Below are 22,886 nucleotides of genomic sequence, written 5' to 3'. Positions count from 1 at the left end.
CATCGGCTCAAACTAGTGAAAGGCAAATTTAAGAGCGATGTCAGGAAATTCTTCTTTGCACAAAGCATGATCAACACTCGGAATGGACTTCCTGATAGAAGGCAAAACTCAAATTATTTAATAAACAATTGGATGTTGCAATGAAGGGACTTCAGGGTATTTCTGGATGGATGCACTAAGTTGGGCTGATTGCCCTTCCTTATCTGTAATTATCTTGTGAAATAGGCTGTTATTACTTGGGGAAACTGGTATATTGCATTTCTTTTCAAGTTATAAAACCCCCTGGTGAATTAGTGGAACATTTTGTGGTGATTAGAAGTTGATATGTTCTTAGAAAATAAAAATAAAAATGAAAAATTGCCAGCAGTAGTTTCATTGTTGATGTAGAATGTTTTAGCAGTAAGGATGCTGATGTAGAATGTTTCACCAGTAAGGATGTTGTGCTAATTAGGAAAAGTTTCAAGCAGAAACCTTTTTCTTTATTCATTCCTATAAATTGACATGTTTCTGCGTATATCAGAATTACCACAGTGATTAAATTGTCTATGGCCCTGAGGTTTTGAATGCGCTCTCTAATATGATTGTTATCTTGAAAAATGTGTTGCATTAAAACAAGTTTTATCCAGAATATAACTCCCAATGGTAATCCAAAATGGTAATGAGTCATTTAATTTTGGTTCTCTGAAGCAATGGCTATATTACAGATGTTGGCCCAGAAATTGTGGTCGGAGGCTTCCCGTGAGCGGATGCTTCCGACCAAAATTTTTTTTAACGAAGGTACCTGGTGGTCCCATAGGAACGTAGACCTGCGCTCCGAGGCCTAGCTGCACAGTCCAGCGTAGGGGCCCACGTATTCCAGGTACGTATGTGGTTGGTGCAGCCCACGTGATCCCAAGCTGCAATGAAAATGACATATCCCCATTCACAGTAATGGTGATCTCCGTTTGTATGGAGATCACTATTTCTATGAATGGGGATACCCCCCAAAACACCTAAACATTTTAAATAAATAAGAAAAATACTTCACACATTTAAAATTAATTAAAATTGAATTTAATTAAATGTTTTAGACAAAATACATTAAAATATTTTTTTTAAATATGTTTTAATGGGGTAAAAATAAACTTGCCTTAATGGACAGGATTTTTAATATAAAAATTATTGATAAAATTTTATTTTTCTATCTTTTCAAACTCTTATGCTGGTAAAAGGAGGCCTTATGCCTGCTTTTACCAGGTGTAAGAATTTAAAGGACATTCGCTGGGCAGGAGTTGGGCAAATAGCCCAAATCGCTGTCTGCGAAGGCCCTTCTACCGGAAATCATTGGAACTCGTATGCGCCTGACGAGACAGTGATTTTTGGCCCGCTAAGTTCATATAATAACATTTAAAGATCACAGTATTTCATCAGTTAAGATTTTTTTAAGGAGATTTTATTTTCTTATTAGACATTTCACCCCTTACCTTTCTCGACCACCCTGCAATATTCCAGATGGGAAGTTGGATATATGACCTGCGCTCAGACATCCGGCATTGCCATACTGAAATCGGTGTGTGCATAAAAGCTTCCCAATAATAATGTCCGCTCCAAGAAGTGCTTGCTCTTTCAAAAGCACTGCTGAACTAGAACGGCGCAGTCCCGACCTGGACGCCCGTTTTTCGCGCCACAAAGTGCGCCTAAAAAAATCCTCGGTATTCTCCACCTACTTGCAGGTCCTCTGGCCCTCGGCGCAGCCAGCACGAGCTGTGGGGGGGGGGCGGAGCCAGGTCCCTGCGCTGAAAACAGTGCCGGGACCTCTGCACATGCGCGCGACAGTGGGCACGCAAGTGCAGTAGCTCCAGGCGCCGAACTGTGTGGGAGGGGCCCGAAGCACACAGCCCCTAGCCCTGGCTGAATGGCCTCACTGGGGCTGCGTGAATAAGGCTCCTCCCACGGCCAGCTCCTGCTCCGCTCCCCCCCCCCCCCCCCCCCCACTGCCTCCGGACCAGACCCGACACCCGCTCTCCCCCCCCCCCCCCCTCCCCCTGCCTCCGGACCAGACCCGACACCCGCGCCCCCCCCCCCGCCTCCGGACCAGACCTGACACCCGCGCCCCCCCCCCCCCCCTCCGACTGACCCGACCCGACCCGCGCTCCTGTTCCCGCCTCCCCAACTTGACCCGACCCGCGCTCCTGTTCACGCTCCCCGCCCCCCCGACTGGACCCAACCCGTCCCGCCCCCCGACCCAACTCCCCCCCCCCCCCCCCTCCCACTGGACCCGACCCGACTCCCGCTCCCGGACTGGATCCGACCTGACCTCCCTCCCCCCCCCCCCCCCCCCTTCACTCTCTCTCTCTCTCTCTCTCTCTCTTCCCTCCCTCTCTCTTCCCCCCCCCTCTCTCTCTCCCTCCCCCGCCCCCTCCCCCGACCCCCCCCAACCCAACCCAACGCCACCTACCTGTAAATCTGGTGCTGGGGACTGGCCGGCAGCCTTCGGTCCCGAAAGGCCTGCCTGAAGCACTTTCACACAGGTAGGAAGATGGTTTATTTAATCTTTTCTTTGCTTATAAATGTTTATTCAGGTTGGATTTATTTGTATAATATTTGTATAAGTATAAATAAGGATTTATTATAGAATTTAATGACTTCCCTTCCCCCCCCCCTCACCTCGTTCTGGACGCCTAATTTGTAACCTGCGCCTGATTTTTTAATGTGTAGAACAGATTTTTTCAGTTCTACAAAAATCTTCACTTGCTCCATTCTACTTTAGTTTGGAGTACGTTTTCACTGGAAACTTTCAAATCAGGTGTCAGTGGCCGGACACGCCCCCTTTTGAAGAAAAAATTCTGTTCCAAAGTAGAACTGTTCTACCTAGAACTGCAGAAAAAAAAATGTGGAGAATTGTGATTTCTAAGAGAGCCCGTTCTCCACCAGTTGCTCCTAAAAATCAGGTGCAAATCATGTGGAAACTTGGGCCCTTAGTGTGTGGGTGGGGTGTTGTGGACTCAGACCCATGTTCCACCACTCTGTGCCACAATGTATTGGTGCTCCAATTTAAAAATGTGCTTTCTTTGTAGATCAGTATAATTGTGTGCTCAGTTTTGAAGAAAATATTTGTTGAATTATTGCAATGCAACAATGTGCAGAACAGAATGCGCTTCAGAAATATGTTACTGTTTTAGAATCAAAGTAGTGGAAAAGTCACAACATTAATAAATTTAGGTGTTGAGAAAGGGTATATATTTTTTAATTATCACTTCATAAACCTGTAATTTCATGAATGTTAATGTCAGTACGGGAAACTGAACAAAGCTCACTCGCATACTCTCAAAAGTAATTGCTAAGTCTCATTACCTGTTGCTTTAATATGTGCAAAAGTGAATTAAAGCTGTAACATATTGGTTTGTTCTCAATTTGCAAGTTCACCCATTGCATGCTGATTCGAGTGTTGCATGAATAATTTTTCCTCTTTAGACCAACAAGTTGTGTTATTTATTTTCCTTGGTTTATTAGTTTTTGATCTACACTGTGCATTTCCTAGATTAATAAAGTGTAACATAGTGAGCAGAATATTTCATTGGTAGTAACATATGTGTTGAAATGCTTTCTGTCAATAATTTTACTGAAAAAGTTTGAGTACAAAACAGGAACCAAAAACTTAACAGCAGGAGGCATTTCATCCACACACAGTTCTAGTTATAGATACCATTACTCTTGTTTTTATCCTAGTGGTTTGGTTTGCCAAACGATCTTTCAGTTTGTTGTTTCTCTCCAATGGCAAGTGTCACGGATCCCTGTTCCTTTTTCTTCAGTTTCATGCCTGGGTGGTAACGTTCCTGGGGTGGAAAGTAGAGGAATGTCTAATATAATGAGTATTGGAGTCCTGCATAATCATCAATTACTGTTTCATATGAAAAATTAAAGTTTAAAAAATAAATAGTTTACAAAATACTTTAAACGTGTGGCTTACACTTGGAATGATGGAACGAATTGAGTGCCCATTCTTTGTAAGTGTTGCTGTTTGTATATCAATGTGCTGTCTCACCAGGCTACCCTGTATATTTAATACTTGATCCATGTATAGGAAAAGTTCAGTCACCTTTGCAGATCAGCTACCATGACACAATGGAGACAATTTCCCCCCTCCCCAGCCTGGGTGCAAGGAGTTGGAGTGCACCCGAAGTGCGTTCATCTGACCTAACTTGAACTCCCCTGAACAACGCTCCCAAAGCACAGACCCACAACTTGACAGGGGCCTGTGTCCAGAAGTGGAAGACGGAAGTTAACCACTGCTGGCTGCAAACTGGAGAGTAGATATGGCTGCCAGCTTCGTCACCTTCTGGCAACTGTTCAAAAACAACAACAACCTGAAGGCTCTCAGTCCTAACAATCTTCCTGCTTGTCCTATGAAAATATAGGATTTAATTTCTGACTGACCACTAATGTTAGCCTCCAATTTGAGAGGGCTGGGTGCAAGGAGTAAGGTTCACTATTAGTGGGTGCCTCTACGAATAGAATTCCGGAAAATTAGGAGGCATTGTGGTATCAATCTAGACTCATTAACTTTAAATTATCATGTCTCTGCTTGTTCCAGGCAGAAAAATTCTGCTCCCTTTTGGGGGTACCCCAAAAATCCTTTGACTCTGCAAATTGTCATTGTCATGGGTCTCTGCTCTTTTTGTTCTGTTTTTCTTGTGCTTGGATAATAAATGTTCCCTGAATGCAAAGGCAAGTAAAGTCTAAGCTAAAATGTATTAGAGTGCTGCATAATCACGAATCATGTTGCATATAAATTAAAATTACATTTTACAAAATTATTTAAATGTGTGGCATAAACAGATTCATTTTGTGCTAAATATTTTTTCTTTTGTTGACCATAACTAACTCATAGAATTATTTATTATTGTTAATCCTTCATTATGCTTTGTCCTGTGGTTCCCACTAATACTCACCATTATTAAAATGTGCCACATAATTTAGAAGTTGTAAGTAGAATCAAGGAATACTTATTTAATGTCCTTTGTCAATGCCACATGGTTAACTGCCAGTGCTGCGCGCTTAGAAATATTCAGTTTTAACCCTTGCCCTGTTGCTATGAGGATCTGCTTAGCTACCACTGTGAAACTGCTGATTATACAGAACTCCTGTTTACAAGTATGGAATAACAGGCAGCATCATATAAAGTGCGGCATGCAATTATTAAATAGACATGGGCATTATTCAGATGAGTCACCTGTTCCTTTCACAAAGCTCTTCTGCCTGCTTTGCTTTATTTGGTTCATATGTAAAGGGTTGCAAGATTAAGGATGCTATGTGCTGCTAGTCAACATTTTTGTCTGAGTTAGTTTAATCAAACGAATGTGGTATAATGTCAGTGTGCATACATTCTAGCCAGTGATTGGTGAAGTACCATCAGTTGTTTGTTTTTGATTCTGTTGACTTGGATTCACACCTCTGAAATGCGGCAAATCTAATTTGATGGTGAGAGATCGCAAATTGTGTGTTTTGATGGTGTCTCAGATGAGTTCATTTGGCAATTCTATCTGATTTAATTTGGCTGAGACGAATGAGTCGGTTGAAAGTATCTGGAAAAAAAGCTTAAAATATTTGTACCTTTTAGGCCTGGATTAAGGATTTATTTGGCCGAAGCACAGCTTGAAATTGATCCCCATCATCCAGCTCCTACATGCCACCCTACTTCCTCTTCAAAGCATATCTGAAGGCACCAAAGTAAATATTCTATGCCAGCTTCAAAGAAAAAGAGTTTAAGCATATCATAGTTTGAGAATTAAACAATCACCAATAAGCAAAGTAATATTATCAAACGACATAGGATGGACTGGGGCTGCAGGAATGGGGAATGAGCAGTGCCAATGGACAATTTAAATATATCCACCAGAATTTATTATGCAATATGTAAAATTCCAAGCTCAGCTAGGAAGAACACTTATGTTATTACAAAAGCAAAATACTGAGGATGCTGGAAATCTGAAATAAAAACAGAAAATGCAGGAAATATTCAGCAGGTCAGGCAGCATCTGTGGAGTGTAAAACAGAAAGGTCAATGGCCTTTCATCAGAATTGGAAAAAGTTAGAAATATAGCAGGCTTTAAGCAAGTGCAGGGGCAGGGAAAAGTGGGGAGGGGAGGAAAGAGAAAAAGGGAAGGGGTGATAGACTGGAAGGCGGGAAAGATTAAATGAAAGAAAGACTTGGATTTATATTGCGCCTTTCACAACCACCGGACGTCTCGAAGCGCTTTACATTCAATGAAATACCATTTTGAAGTGTAGCCACCTTTTGTAATGTGGGAATGACAAACGGTATGATTGTACAAAGCAAAAGGAGATAGTAATGGGACAAGTAAAGAAACAAAAGATGGGTGTAGAAGAGGTGTAAATGGGAATAGCAGAATAATCAAAGGCTGTCATCTGAAAAAATAGGGGCCAAGGTTATGATCTGAAATTGTTGAACTCAATATTGAGACCAGAAGGTTGTAAGGTGCACAATAGAAAGATGAGGTGCTGTTCCTCGAACTTACATTGAGGTTCGTTTGAACAGTGCAAGAGGCCAAGGACAGAGATCAGAGTGGGAGTGGAGTGGAAAGTTAAAGGGACAGGTGACCGGACTGAACAGAGGTGTTCCGCAAAGCAATCACCCAATCTACGTAGAGGCGACTGCATCATGAGCAGCGAATATAACAACAACTTGTATTTATATAGCGCCTGTAACGTAGTAAAACGTCCCAAGGCGCTTCACAGGAGTGTTATAAGACAAAAACATTTTTTTGGCACCAAGCCACGTAAGAAGAAATTGACAGATGACCAAAAGCTTGGTCAAAGATGTAGGTTTTAAGGAGCGTCTTAAAGGAGGAAGGAGAGGTAGAGACGGAGCTTGGGGCCCAGGCAGCTGAAGGCATGGCCAGCGATGGTTAAGCAGTTATAATCACATGCTCAAGAGGGTAGAATTTGAAGAGTGCAGATATCTCAGGGGGTGGAAGCTGAAGGAGATTACAGAGATAGGGAGGGGTGAGGCCATGGAATGATTTGTAAACCAGGATGAGAATTTGCTTAACCGGGAGCCAATGTAGGTCAAGCGAGCACAGGGGTGATGGGTGAACAGACCTTGATGTGAGTTAAGACACGGGCTGCCGAGTTTTGGATGATCTCAAATTTACATAGGACAGAATGTGGGAATATAGTGTACTAAATTGCAAGAAATACATTTATGCTTTAATCTTGCCTGATGTTATAAGAGGAGGGAGGGGAAAGAACATGTCATACCATGTGACTGACTGATTTCCCCCCACCCCCCCTTAAAAAAAAACCCAAAAAAGCATGATTTGATCATTTCAAACTTTAAGGTGTTTGCACTGAAAACTGTAAGATTGGGACTTGCATTAGCTGATTTGGTGTCCTCGCTCCTGTGGTGTTTAGGCATGTCCCTAGGGTTGGCTATGCCTTAATCTAGCTTCTATATACTTTGTTTATTTTGTGCTTCACTATATAGAGATCAAAGTAGATTGATGTAAGTGTTAACTTTGAAATGTTGTTATTTTGCAGAGCTGTTGCTTATCTGAGAAATATTTTTTTCAGATGTGATGTGAGAAAAACAGCTCAAAATGTTGAAAAGATTTGTGATGTAATGTGAGATTTAAGAAGGCTTTGCTGCAGTGCAGTTTTGAAGTGTTGTTTATTTCACAGGTTTCTCCAGGAGTGTTTGAATACGTCTCTAGTCCTGTGGATGAAGAAATAAAAGTGGCCATCATTAGAGATACACTCCGTTTGGTGGATCCGGCACTTAAAAAAAACAATCACAATCAGTAAGTGTTTAGTTTTATTTTAAATTTCCATTTTCCTCATCACAGGCTCTTGCTTTCATATCGACACTTCAGTGAAACAGATCTTTTCTTGCTTCAAAGCTATTGCCATTTTGCTGCCATCAAGTGTCGGGCTATCCTGCACATGTTTGCCCTGGGGTCTGTCAGAGAGCTAGCACAGTCCATAACTGTGCTACTGGTTGGTTGAAGAGATGGACAGCATTGCTACTCAAACTGTGATTATACAGTTATGAGTCAAATAACTGAATTGCTGCCAGTTGGCAATTTCAGGAATGCAATTTTCTTTCTTTTGGAGTCCCACAATCTGAGTATTGATGATGAATGTTAGTTCTCACTGCTGGACCTTGGGATATGCTGGACCTCGTCAAGAGATGTAGCAAGATTTGCTCCATTTATATGGATCAAGACGTTAATGAATAAATCAATAACAGATACTGACGAATTCCACAATGTTCCCTAATTTTAGTACAGTTTCCAAATTACACAGCAGGTCACCTAAAGTCACAATGATATCAGAAAGTTCCCTCGATATCCAGACCTTTCGACATATTTGCTGTGTGGCTGTTTGATCTATATAGATTTCTGTAGCACTCCTAAACAGCTGACCAGCTACTGGGAGCAGGGATGAAGATTTTTTTGATGGTTAAGTACGACAGATACAATAACGTATATAGTAGAGAGCCGTACTACTGTCTGAAGGCAATTTTATGACCATCAATGTTAGTACTTTATATACATGAAGATTTACCTGTCTATGTATGCCTTGAATCTCCATTCTTTGTTGACTAAAACTGTACTGGAACAAATGGACTGCAGGCATGTCAAGCAATTGCATAGTAACTAAATGATTTACCATCCGTATCGGATGTTTATATTACACAAATTAGGTGATGATCTCAAAGTAGCCAATAAGCTATCCTGGTTAGTTTGTTGCTATCTTTTGACTACATATAAATAGCCTCACTGATGGATATTAGTGCACTGATTTGGCAATTTCAGTCTCTCATCATTAGCCACAATATTTATATACACAAAGGAATTTGATTCAGAGAACTTGCTTCTGAGAATTCTGGAGTGAATGTGTGAAGAATAAAAACATCTATAACAAAAGACTTCTTGATAATATGTGAATATTTTGCAGGATAATCTTAGCACCATATCTGATTTGCTATAAACTGCACCATATTTAATGTGAAAAGAATTTCAAATGTTTTATGATTTTCCCCCTTTTGTAAAGCAATTCCTCTCGTTCTCCAAATATGCAACATGATGTTTGGATGCACATTGAAAGAATGTACTTGCATAAACATTATGGCTGTGGAGCTGCCCATCTGAGATTCTAGAATATAAACTAAACAGATAGACAAAAGTTTCATATATTAAGGCAGATTAAGGTAACAGGACTCCATTTGGTATTAAAAACATACATGAAAGGTAGAATAGTAACCTATCCTTGGATTGAAGGGCTGCAGTTTCAACTTCAGTCCTCTGCATACTGAGTTCCCAATCTCAGCTGTGCCTTATAGTGGAACAATGAACTTGCCACAGGGAGAGAGAGAAAATCATGCCAGTCTTGTAGACCTGTAAATTGTCAGATTCAGAGTACTTATCTGAGACCTGGGTGCAAATTTTCTACCCATACAGAAAGGTGAAAGGGTGAAAATGCCTTGAAAACGAGGGGTATAACTCTCAGGAAAAACACAGGGATGTGTAGGCAGTCACTGTGGTGATTGTTATGGACTGTGATTTATAATATATTTACAATTTTACCTGCAATACTATCAAATTGCAACAAATTTAATGACACAGGAGACTATTTAAAAAAAATTAATGAACACATTAATCAAACAGTGGTAAATATTGTTTCATTTCTTTTTGCACAATACCACTATTGTATTTAATAAATTGTAAAAGAAAACTGCAAATGGTGGAAATTTTAAACAAAAATACAGTAAAGATTAATCAGCATCTGTAAAGAGAAAAGACAGGTTCACTTTTGGGTGCAACTGTTCCTCCGAACTGTGAGCAAGCTGTTTTTGTAGTATTGAAAAAAATAGGGGAGGGGGAAGACAACGGATACTGCGGTCACAGAGGGAGTTGGTGAAGGTGACGATGTGATAACTGCTTAATAGAAGTTGAGGTGAAATAAATGGTTATCTCAATGTGGCAATGGCAAGACAGTGATAGGGTATGGGAAAAGGCATATACAGGAAAAAAGGCAAGAAGAGAGAGGGCAAGGAAATTGGGAGCAGAAAAATCCTGTAGGTGCAGGAGATCTGAAATAAAAATGCAAAATACTGGAAATGCACAATAGGACCCAAAAAGAGAAAAAAAAGACAGACAATATGCCAAACAGAATGCTCCCCTGTCATTCCCATTCCAACCAGGTCTGTGTTTTGACGAGTGTTTCCAATTGTATTGGGATTAGAAATATACACACAGTGAACCTCATTTATCTGCATTCTCAATTATCCGGCAAAGATTTTGTGGAAATTAGAGCTTTCAGAATCTTCACAGAAGACAAGTGAGAGGCAGGGTTGTCAGAATTTGTTTTAAAAAGGAGGGGGGAAATCTTTAACTTTGAAATAAAACAGAATATTTCATGAAGTTCATTTAAAATGTCGAGATAACATTACAATAGTAAATCAACTTTAAAAAAAAGTAATTAATTGGCTGTAAAGTGCTTTGGGATGTTGAGATTGCGAAAGATGCTATATAAATGCAAGTCTTTCTTCTGTAAGAAGATTTGGGGCTCTGCATTTCCTGTCAATTTCCATTGTTTACCATGGGTTTCCCTCCATTATGACAAATAGGGTTCCACTGTATGTAGGCTAATATAGTCTGCAGCACGCTGTAAAACCTGACCTGGGGCTGAGATGACATTATAAAAAAAATGAGAGCAAAGTTCCACTCGTTAATGTCAATTTTTAGCCTGAGGAGCATTACTGTTTTGGAACACATACCACAGTTTAGACCATATAACAGAATGTTGTGGCAGTCACTGACAGACGGCAGTGTCTTGTGATTGAATCACATGATTTGACAAGCAGCGACATTGTACCACTTGATTTCTCAAGTGGCGACGCTGCAATTTATTTTTGATTGTGAAAGAGAACATCATGGCTTCTTCATTTTCTGTTGTAATAACCTCATTCTCATTTGTAAGTCGACATTTAATTCTGATTATAGTTGCTTGCAGTGATCTGATGAATATCTTGGATGTGATTATCAGAGTAGAATACACATTGTAAAGATGGGATTAATCAAGAAGGTTCGTGCATGTGCATTGCAAGATGTAGAAATAGGGATTATTTGGGGGGAAAAAAGTAAATTTTTCTTTGTTTAAAAACAAATTGGTGCAGGGCATCTTTTAAAGCTATCGTGGTTTCCAATCATTGCCTCAATATTTTTTGGTGCACGAAAGAGAAAGGATATACCAGCATAACTGTACTTGTTCTGGATCATTGACGTATTTTAGCTGCTATATTACAGTAACTAAATCAGAATCTGTATTCTTCTGTGTAACTTAAATCATCATTTTCATTGTAAATACAGAGAAAGTTGTGCAGAAATTCTGTCAAGAAATCTACACGTAAATTTATACAGTACCTGCAGAAATGAAAACATTTGCTCATTTTATTCAGTTTTATTGCATGTGCGAATGCTAGATAACTTAATCATGGCTAACACTCCAGTGCAGTACTGAGTGAGTTCTGCACTGTCAGTTGCCGTCTTTGGCTGAGTTGTTAAATTGAGGTCCTATCTGCACTCTCTGTTAGATATAAAAGATCTCGTGGCACCATTCCAAGAAGAGCTGGGGAATTTTCCTGGTGCACTAGCCAACATTTATCCCCCAATCAACACCACTAAAACAATTTAATTGTTCATTCACCTCATTGTTATTTATGGGACCTTGCTGTGCCAAAATGGCCACAATGGTTCCCTATATTATGGCAGTGATTACACTTCAAAAATACTTCATTGGCTGTGAAGCACTTTGGAATGTCCTGAGGTTGTCGAGGGCACTACATAAATTCCAGTTCGTTCTTTATTTCTCACCACGTATCATTTTGAGGGTAAAATATACTATACAATGGGGATATTCTTATTTTTAAAAAAAGATAAGAGAGTGTGGGCCAGTATGAGGGAGTACTTTTGCAGTAGGTTTTACTGTCTACACTTCTTCAAGAGGTGGGTGCATGTTTCCTAGGCCTGGCAGTGTTGTGCTGGAATTGGTCAAAAAGGACCTGTCCTGCCATGACTCTGGCTCCTCATAGCAGAACATAGACTTGTGTGAGAGGTGGTGGATTCAGCTACCATCCTACCATTCCAACATACTGCACTGCAGGTCATCCCTCTGCAAAACAGATACACCGCTTTGGGTACTGTTGAGGGGGATGACTCATCGGGGGGAGCAGCAGCAGCCAAGTTCATGGCACCATGGGTGGCTCTGCTGCACAGGAGGGCAGGAAAAAGAGTGGGAGAGCTATAGTGATAGGGGATTCGATTGTAAGGGGAATAGATAGGCGTTTCTGCGGCCGCGACCGAGACTCCAGGATGATATGTTGCCTCCCTGGTGTAAGGGACAAGGATGTCTCGAGCGGGTGCCGAACATTCTGAAAAGGGAGGGTGAACAGCCAGTTGTCGTGGTGCATATAGGTACCAACGATATAGGTAAAAAAAAAATGGGATGAGGTTCTACAAGATGAATTTAGGGAGCTAGGAGCTAAATTTAAAAAGTAGGACCTCTAAAGTAGTAATCTCAGGATTTCTACCAGTGCCACGTGCTAGTCAGAGTAGGAATCGCAGGACAGCTCAGATGAATTGAGGCTTGAGGAGTGGTGCAGAAGGAAGGGATTCAAATTCCTGGGACATTGGAACCGGTTCTGGGGGAGGTGGGACCAGTACAAACCGGACGGTCTGCATCTGGGCAGGACTGGAACCAATGTCCTAGGGGGAGTGTTTGCTAGTGCTGTTGGGGAGGAGTTAAACTAACATGGCAGGGGGATGGGAACCTATGCAGGGAGACAGAGGGAAATAAAATGGATGCAGAAGCAAACGATAGAAAGGAGAATAGTAAAAGTGGAGGGCAGAGAAACCCAAGGCAAAAAACAAAAAGGGCCACATTACAGTAAAATTCTAAAGGGGCAAAGTGTGTTTAAAAAAAACAAGCCTGAAGGCTCTATGCCTCAATGCGAGGAGTATTCGGAATAAGGTGGACGAATTAACTACGCAGACAGCAGTTAATGGATATGATGTAATTGGCATCACAGAGACATGGCTCCAGGGTGACCAAGGCTGGGAACTCAACATCCAGGGGTATTCAACATTTAGAGAAGGATAGGCAGAGAGGAAAAGGAGGTGGGGTGGCGTTGCTGGTTAAAGAGGAAATTAATGCAATAGTAAGGAGGGACATTAGCCTGGATGATGTGGAATCAGTATGGGTGGAGCTGCGGAATACCAAAGGGCAGAAAACGCTAGTGGGAGTTGTGTACAGACCACCAAACAGTAGTAGTAAGGTTGGGGACAGTATCAAACAAGAAATAAGGGATGTGTGCAATAAAGGTACAGCAGTTATCATGGGCGACTTTAATCTACATATTGATTGGGCTAACCAAACTGGTAGCAATGTGGTGGAGGAGGATTTCCTGGCGTGTATTAGGGATGGTTTTCTCGACCAATATGTCGAGGAACCAACTCGAGAGCTGGCTAACCTCGACTGGGTGATGTGTAATGAGAAGGGACTAATTAGCAATCTTGTTGTGCAAGGCCCTTTGGGGAAGAGTAACCATAATATGGTAGAATTCTTTATTAAGGTGGCGAGTGATACAGTTAATTCGGAAACTCGGGTCCTGAACTTAAGGAAAGGTAACTTCGACGATATGAGGGGTGTATTGGCTAGAATAGACTGGCAAAGGATACTTAAAGGGTTGACGGTGGGTAAGCAATGGCAAACATTTAAAGATCACATGGATGAACTTCAGCAATTGTACATCCCTGTCTGGAGTAAAAATAAAACTAGGAAGGTGGCTCAACCGTGGCTAACAAGGGAAGTTAAGGATATTGTTAAAACCAAGGAAGAGGCATATAAATTGGCTAGAAAAAGCAACACACCTGAGGACTGGGAGAAATTTGGAATTCAACAGAGGAGGACTAAGGGTTTAATTAAGAAGGGGAAAATAGAGTACGAGAGGAAGCTTGCAGGGAACATAAAAACTGACTGCAAAATCTTCTATAAATATGTGAAGACAAAAAGATTAGTGAAGCCGAATGTAGGTCCTTTGCAGTCGGATTCAGGTGAATTTATTATGGGGAACAAAGTAAATGCAGACCAATTGAACAAATATTTTGGTTCTGTCTTCACGAAGGAAGACACAAATAACCTTCCGAATGTACTAGGGGACAGTGGGTCTAGTGAGAAGGAGGAACTGAAGGATATCCTCATTAGACAGGAAATTGTGTTAGGGAAATTGATGGGATTGAAGGCCAATAAATCCCCGGAGCCTGATAGTCTGCATCCCAGAGTACTTAAGGAAGTGGCCCTAGAAACAGTGGTTGCATTGGTGATCATTTTCCAACAGTCTATCGACTCTAGATCAGTTCCTATGGACTGGAGGGTAGCTAATGTAATACCACTTTTTAAAAAAGGAGGGAGAGAGAAAACGGGTAATTATAGACCGGTTAGCCTGACATCAGTAGTGGGGAAAATGTTGGAATTAATCATTAAGGATGAAATAGCAGCGCATTTGGAAAGCAGTGACAGGATTGGTCCAAGTCAGCAGGGATTTATGAAAGGGAAATCATGCTTGACGAATCTTCTGGAATTTTTTGAGGATGTAACTAGCAGAGTGGACAAGGGAGAACCAGTGGATGTGGTGTATTTGGAATTTCAAAAGGCTTTTGACAAGGTCCCGCACAAGAGGTTGTTGTGCAAAATCAAAGCGCAGGGTTTTGGGGTAATGTACTGATGTCGATAGAGAACTGGTTGGCAGACAGGAAGCAGAGAGTCGGGATAAACGGGTCCTTTTCAGAATGGCAGTCAGTGACTAGTGGAGTGCTGCAGGGCTCAGTGCTGGGATCCAGCTCTTTACAAGATACATTAACGATTTGTTTGAAGGAATTGAGTGTAATATCTGCAAGTTTGCAGATGACACTAAACTGGGTGGCGGTGTGAGTTGTGAGGAGGACGCTAAGAGGCTATAGGGTGACTTGGACAGGTTAGGTGAGTGGGCAAATGCATGGCAGATGCAGTATAATGTGGATAAATGTGAGGTTATCCATTTTGGGGGCAAAAACACGAAGGCAGAATATTATCTGAATGGCGGCAGATTAGGAAAAGGGGAGGTGCAATGAGACCTGGGTGTCACGGTTCATCATTCATTGAAAGTTGGCATGCAGGTACAGCAGAAGGTGAAGAAGGCAAATGGTATATTGGCCTTCATAGCTAGGGGATTTGAGTATAGGAGCAAGGAGGTCTTACTGCAGTGGTACAGGGCCTTAGTGAGGCCTCACCTGGAATATTGTGTTCAGTTTTGGTCTCCTAATCTGAGGAAGGACGTTCTTGCTATTGAGGGAGTGCAGCGAAGGTTCACCAGACTGATTCCAGGGATGGCTGGACTGTCATATGAGGAGAGACTGGATCAACTGGGCCTTTATTCACTGGAGTTTAGAAGGATGAGAGGGGATCTCATAGAAACGTATAAGATTCTGACAGGACTGGACAGGTTAGATGCAGGAAGAATGTTCCCGATGTTGGGGAAGTCCAGAACCAGGGGACAGTCTTAGGATAAGGGGTAAGCCATTTAGGACTGAGATGAGGAGAAACTTCTTCACTCAGAGTTGTTAACCTGTGGAATTCCCTGCTGCAGAGAGTTGTTGATGCCAGTTCGTTGGATATATTCAAGAGGGAGTTAGATATGGCCCTTATGGCTAAGGGGATCGAGGGGTATGGAGAGAAAGCAGGAAAGGGGTACTGTGGAAATGATCAACCATGATCTTATTGAATGGCGCTACAGGCTCGAAGGGCCAAATGGCCTACTCCTGCACCTGTTTTCTATGTTTCTATGCACCATCTCTAGCCCTCCATGCTAACTTTATTCTTGGTTTTGTTTTTCTCACTTTTGTGGGCCACTGACTTAGTCATATCCTCCATTCTTTAGGACGTAGAAGTCAAGGTTACGGTCTTTTGCATAATTTATGGCAGACAGCAGGTTACATACGTTTCAAAAACTAAAGCATAGATACAATTTTATTTATTGTGGCTGTCTTGATTTTGTAAGAACCTGCGAGATTTTAGAAGGTAATGGAAGTGTTGATGGTAAAACTTCCAGAAAAAGTACTCCCTCATACCAGCCCTTATCTTTTTAGGAGTATATTTTCCCCCCAGGTTGTCTGGCATTTTATGTTGTCACTTCATTCTCAAACAGTCTGACGATATATATTAAAAGGATGACAGATATATGACCCAATGCATAGTGATTCTTTTTTTGAGTGAGGTCTGCCACTATCCTAAGGTCGATCTGAAGTGCCGACTCCCATTAAAGTGGAGTGAACGGTGTTTGGATCCAGGTGCGCTATCCCCATAAAGTAACTTCAATAGCTGAAGGGGAAAGTTGGGTGAACACTGCTAGTGTCCACAGGAGTAAGGAAAGAGATAATGGTCCAGGATTTGCAGTCCAGATGATAGCGAAGTGGCAACGTTCGCAGTCATTCCACCTTTGAAACTGACCGCAACTTCTGGATATGGCGCAAATGCATGTGGAAATCTTGAAGTTGCGGTTTGTCATTCACAGGCTACACTGTGCCCCCTGTCTGCCCCAACCCCAGCACAGAACCGGCAATCAGTGTAATCAGTCAAATCAGGGACACTGACAAAAACATCAGCTCTTCCGCAGTAATTACGCTGTTAAATTTCCCACTAAAAGTTAGACCCAAAGAGATTAGGTGTAACTGTAGCTTTAACGGAGTATTGACTGCTAAACAAAGGTTATGGGCCTGAAAAATTAATTTTAATTTTGTGCAGTGTGAATGTTATCCATTTTAAGCTTGTTCATCTTTATTTCAGGTTTGCCTTTTCCCCATACGAGAGCTCCAATCTTTGTTTTGCTCTCGAACATTTTTTAAAAGTTAGAATTTTAAGAGCTTCCTTGTTTGCGGTCTGAGAATTCTGCGTTTTGATTGGCTGCTTAGACAGCTTGTTGACGTCACAGCAGCTCGCACAAGGGGATCCACACTAAACTCTGTTGATTTGAGTTGAACGTCAGAAAACCCAAAGTTCTCGACACAGAGATTGCAAGATCTTTGTGCGAAGCTTACTTCGGGATCAGCAGCAAAAGCATCCACTTCGCCAATAAATAAAATGTTTCATTTCCTTCCCTGATTTAGCTTGTTTGTACAGGTTGAACCTCTCTGGTTCGGGACTCTCTGGTCCGGAAACATCCGTGGTTCGACATTAGTTTGCGGAACTGCCGCTTTCCTGGACCTGGGCTTGGAGCTCACTGTTGAGCGCTCCCGAGATGCTCAGCATCTCACTCTGCTTCCTCATTGTGCAATAATGGGACTTGATGGCGCAGTGAAGGGGCATCAGACCTGAGCAGACAGACAGAGAAATGGGCAATCACTGACATTCCCCGCCTCTCCTCCCTGGTTCGGAAAATTCTCTGTTTCGGTGCCGGACCAGAGAGGTTCAACCTGTACAACAAATTAAACAATTAGACATGCATTTGGCACAATGCTTGTTTTAGTGTATACATCACCAGCTAAATGTCTTCATTTCAACAAAAGAATAAAACCACATTTTATTCCCTTGTACAATGTGTGATCAAGATGTAGTGGAAAATTTATAATTTGGAAATGTATATTTCAGTTCAGTTGATAGTACTCCCATCTGACTGAAGGTCTTGATCTCAAGTGCCAGTCCAGGCATGGAGCACATCAATTCAGCTGACATGTCAGTGCAGTATGGAGAGGAACTGCATTGTTGGAGATGCCATCTTTTAAATGAGAATTAAAATCGAGGTATGTTTCTGTGATTCAGATAATCAATAAAGATCACAAACATAGAAACATAGAAAATAGGTGCAGGAGTAGGCCATTTGGCCCTTCTAGCCTGCACCGCCATTCAATGAGTTCATGGCTGAACATGCAACTTCAGTACCCCATTCCTGCTTTCTCGCCATACCCCTTGATCCCCCTAGTAGTAAGGACTTCATCCAACTCCTTTTTGAATATATTTAGTGAATTGGCCTCAACAACTTTCTGTGGTAGAGAATTCTACAGGTTCACCACTCTCTGGGTGAAGAAGTTTCTCCTCATCTCGGTCCTAAATGGCTTACCCCTTATCCTTAGACTGTGTCCCCTGGTTCTGGACTTCCCCAACATTGGGAACATTCTTCCTGCATCTAACCTGTCTAAACCCATCAGAATTTTAAACGTTTCTATGAGTTCCCCTCTCATTCTTCTGAACTCCAGTGAATACAAGCCCAGTTGATCCAGTCTTTCTTGATAGGTCAGTCCCGCCATCCCCGGCATCAGTCTGGTGAACCTTCGCTGCACTCCCTCAATAGCAAGAATGTCCTTCCTCAGGTTAGGAGACCAAAACTGTACACAATACTCCAGGTGTGGCCTCACCAAGGCCCTGTACAACTGTAGCAACACCTCCCTGCCCCTGTACTCAAATCCCCTCGCTATGAAGGCCAACATGCCATTTGCTTTCTTAACCGCCTGCTGTACCTGCATGCCAACCTTCAATGACTGATGTACCATGACACCCAGGTCTCGTTGCATCTCCCCTTTTCCTAATCTGTCACCATTCAGATAATAGTCTGTCTCTCTGTTTTTACCACCAAAGTGGATAACCTCACATTTATCCACATTATACTTCATCTGCCATGCATTTGCCCACTCACCTAACCTATCCAAATCGCTCTGCAGCCTCATAGCATCCTCCTCGCAGCTCACACTGCCACCCAACTTAGTGTCATCCGCAAATTTGGAGATACCACATTTAATCCCCTCGTCTAAATCATTAATATACAGTGTAAACAGCTGGGGCCCCAGCACAGAACCTTGCGGTACCCCACTAGTCACTGCCTGCCATTCTGAAAAATCCCCATTTACTCCTACTCTTTGCTTCCTGTCTGACAACCAGTTCTCAATTCATGTCAGCACACTACACCCAATCCGATGTGCTTTAACTTTGCACATTAATCTCTTGTGTGGGACCTTGTCGAAAGCCTTCTGAAAGTCCAAATATACCACATCAACTGGTTCTCCCTTGTCCACTCTACTGGAAACATCCTCAAAATTCTAGAAGATTTGTCAAGCATGATTTCCCTTTCACAAATCCATGCTGACTTGGACCTATCATGTCACCTCTTTCCAAATGCGCTGCTATGACATCCTTAATAATTGATTCCATCATTTTACCCACTACCGATGTTAGGCTGACCGGTCTATAATTCCCTGTTTTCTCTCTCCCTCCTTTTTTAAAAAGTGGGGTTACATTGGCTACCCTCCACTCGATAGGAACTGATCCAGAGTCAATGGAATGTTGGAAAATGACTGTCAATGCATCCGCTATTTCCAAGGCCACCTCCTTAAGTACTCTGGGATGCAGTACATCAGGCCCTGGGGATTTATCGGCCTTCAATCCCATCAATTTCCCCACCACAATTTCCCAACTAATAAGGATTTCCCTCAGTTCCTCCTCCTTACTAGACCCTCTGACCCTTTTTATATCCGGAAGGTTGCTTGTGTCCTCCTTAGTGAATACCGAACCAAAGTACTTGTTCAATTGGTCCGCCATTTCTTTGTTTCCCGTTATGACTTCCCCTGATTCTGACTGCAGGGGACCTACATTTGTCTTTACTAACCTTTTTCTCTTTACATATCTATAGAAACTTTTGCAATCCATCTTAATGTTCCCAGCAAGCTTCTTCTCGTACTCCATTTTCCCTGCCCTAATCAAACCCTTTGTCCTCCTCTGCTGAGTTCTAAATTTCTCCCAGTCCCCGGGTTCGCTGCTATTCCTGGCCAATTTGTATGCCACTTCCTTGGCTTTAATACTATCCCTGATTTCCCTTGATAGCCACGGTTGAGCCACCTTCCCTTTTTTATTTTTACGCCAGACAGGAATGTACAATTGTTGTAGTTCATCCATGCAGTCTCTAAATGTCTGCCATTGCCCATCCACAGTCAACCCCTTCAGTATCATTCGCCAATCTATCCTAGCCAATTCACGCCTCATACCTTCAAAGTTAGCCTTCTTTAAGTTCTGGACCATGGTCTCTGAATTAACTGTTTCATTCTCCATCCTAATGCAGAATTCCACCATATTATGGTCACTCTTCCCCAAGGGGCCTCGCACAACGAGATTGCTAATTAATCCTCTCTCATTACACAACACCCAGTCTAAGATGGCCTCCCCCCTCGTTGGTTCCTCGACATATTGGTCTAGAAAACCATCCCTTATGCACTCCAGGAAATCCTCCTCCACCGTATTGATTCCAGTTTGGTTAGCCCAATCTATGTGCATATTAAAGTCACCCATTATAACTGCTGCACCTTTATTGCATGCACCCCTAATTTCCTGTTTGATGCCCTCCCCAACATCACTACTACTGTTTGGAGGTCTGTACACAACTCCCACTAACGTTTTTTGCCCTTTAGTGTTCTGCAGCTCTACCCATATAGATTCCACATCATCCAAGCTAATGTCCTTTCTAACTATTGCATTAATCTCCTCCTTCACCAGCAATGCTACCCCACCTCCTTTTCCTTTTATTCTATCCTTCCTGAATGTTGAATACCCCTGGATGTTGAGTTCCCACCCTGATCATCCTGGAGCCACATCTCTGTAATCCCAATCACATCATATTTGTTAACATCTATTTGCACAGTTAATTCATCCACCTTATTACGGATACTCCTTGCATTAAGACACAAAGCCTTCAGGCTTGTTTTTTTAACACCCTTTGTCCTTTTAGAATTTTGCTGTACAGTGGCCCTTTTTGTTCTTTGCCTTGGGTTTCTCTGCCCTCCACTTTTCCTCATCTCCTTTCTGTCTTTTGCTTTTGTCTCCTTTTTGTTTCCCTCTGCCTCCCTGCATTGGTTCCCATCCCCCTGCCATATTAGTTTAACTCCTCCCCAACAGCACTAGCAAACACTCCCCCTAGGACATTGGTGTTCCGGTCCTGCCCAGGTGCAGACCATCTGGTTTGTACTGGTCCCACCTCCCCCAGAAGCGGTTCCAATGCCCCAGGAATTTGAATCCCTCCCTGCTGCACCACTGCTCACGCCACGTATTCATCTGCGCTATCCTGCGATTCCTACTCTGACTAGCACGGGGCACTGGTAGCAATCCAGAGATTACTACTTTTGAGGTCCTACTTTTTAATTTAGCTCCTAGCTCCTTAAATTCGTTTCGTAGGACCTCATCCCTTTTTTTTAAACCTATGTCGTTGGTACCAATGTGCACCACTACAACTGGCTGTTCTCCCTCCCTTTTTAGAATGTCCTGCACCCGCTCCGAGACATCCTTGACCCTTGCACCAGGGAGGCAACATACCATCTTGGAGTCTCGGTTGTGGCCGCAGAAACGCCTATCTATTCCCCTTACAATTGAATCCCCTATCACTATCGCTCTCTTTTTCCTGCCCTCCTGTGCAACAGAGCCAGCCACGGTGCCATGAACTTGGCTGCTGCTGCCCTCTCCTGATGAGTCATCCCCCCCCCAACAGTACCCAAAGCAGTGTATCTGTTTTGCAGGGGGATGACCACAGGGGACCCCTGCACTACCTTCCTTGCACTGCTCTTCCTGCTGGTCTTCCATTCCCTATCTGGCTGTGGAACCTTTCCCTGCGGTACGACCAACTCGCTACACGTGCTACTCACGTCATTCTCAGTATCATGGATGCTCCAGAGTGAATCCACAAGGCATTATTCAAAAGAAGTTCTCCTGGTATTCTGGCCAATATTCCTTCCCCTGTCATCAAAATAAACTGGTCATACTTCTAATTAATTGTAGGATCTTCCAAGTGCAAAATGGGTGCTACATTTGCCTACTCTACTGCCCGTGTACCATCAGCAGGCCCAAATTTTACAGATAAACTGTACAGACATACATTATCAAAAGCAGTAAAAGATTACTGCTAGCCTGCATATTGAAAATGCAGCTTTCATTTTACACCCTAGCAGCAGCACTACATTCTGAGTAAGTGGAAAAGATAGCAGTTTTATACTTAAAAATGGCTGACAGAGAGGAATGGGGTAAGAGAATTAAAAAATGCAACAGGAATTTGTATTGTGTTGGCATTTATTTTTGAGCTTATACCTTCGGATGTGGAATTTAAAGATGGTCGCCCACATTTAAAATATACCAATATTAAATAGCATTTATTGAAGAGTAGCTACTCCCACATATGTTGGATAAATAACCTATTTATTCTTCTGATTACCTATTCTGCTTTGGTTACCTTCAGTCCAACAAATATCTCTATTAGCTGGTCTGCTATGTAATAAATAGTATGAAGCTGACTTCTGAGGTCAATTCACAGCTACAAACTCTGTTGTGCTCATAGCTAGAATGTACTGTCACTGTTGAGCTAATACTAGAGAAAAAGGCTATTTGTTAATTACTCAGGCTGTTTTCTTCACTTACTGTTTATATCCTGGATTTTAAATGTTGTTTTGTAATTATTTTAAATATTCAAAACAGATGCATACGTAAACAGACCAAAGTTATTCTCAAAAGTTTTGTACACTTGCATATAACACAAAGACATTTTAAAAACTTACTTTTTGACTACACATTTTCTTATTAATAGTTGCCCAAGTAGGAAATTTCTAATCGAAGTATGCTGCGTGATAATGTGTTTAGTCATTATTTTTCATAATCATTCATAAACTCATTGAAAAGACAATTCCTCAAAGAATTGGAGCCTGGTCCTTCCAGCACATGAACAGTTTACAAACAGATGAGCCATATATTGTGGGGAAAGATTTTGATTTGGCTGTAATTATCTGGAAGATTAAAACAAATGAACCATAAGAATAGAAGGTAGCTTAAAA

General features: G+C 42.1%; 1 protein-coding gene across 3 annotated transcripts in view; it reads left to right on the top strand.

Moving 5' to 3' along the window:
• ttll11 (tubulin tyrosine ligase-like family, member 11) overlaps nucleotides 1-22,886 on the top strand; it is a 247,625-nt gene that overhangs the window by 112,891 nt on the left and 111,848 nt on the right. For all 3 annotated transcript variants that reach the window (XM_070862612.1, XM_070862616.1, XM_070862611.1), the window contains one exon: nucleotides 7,681-7,799. In XM_070862612.1, the coding sequence (XP_070718713.1) occupies nucleotides 7,681-7,799 (119 nt within the window). The remainder of the gene's footprint in view (nucleotides 1-7,680; nucleotides 7,800-22,886) is intronic.

This window comes from Pristiophorus japonicus, chromosome 20, assembly GCF_044704955.1.
Source record: "Pristiophorus japonicus isolate sPriJap1 chromosome 20, sPriJap1.hap1, whole genome shotgun sequence".
NCBI lineage: Eukaryota > Metazoa > Chordata > Chondrichthyes > Pristiophoridae > Pristiophorus > Pristiophorus japonicus.
Note: the sequence above shows the minus strand (reverse complement) of the source record. Positions and strands in the feature narration are given on the sequence as shown.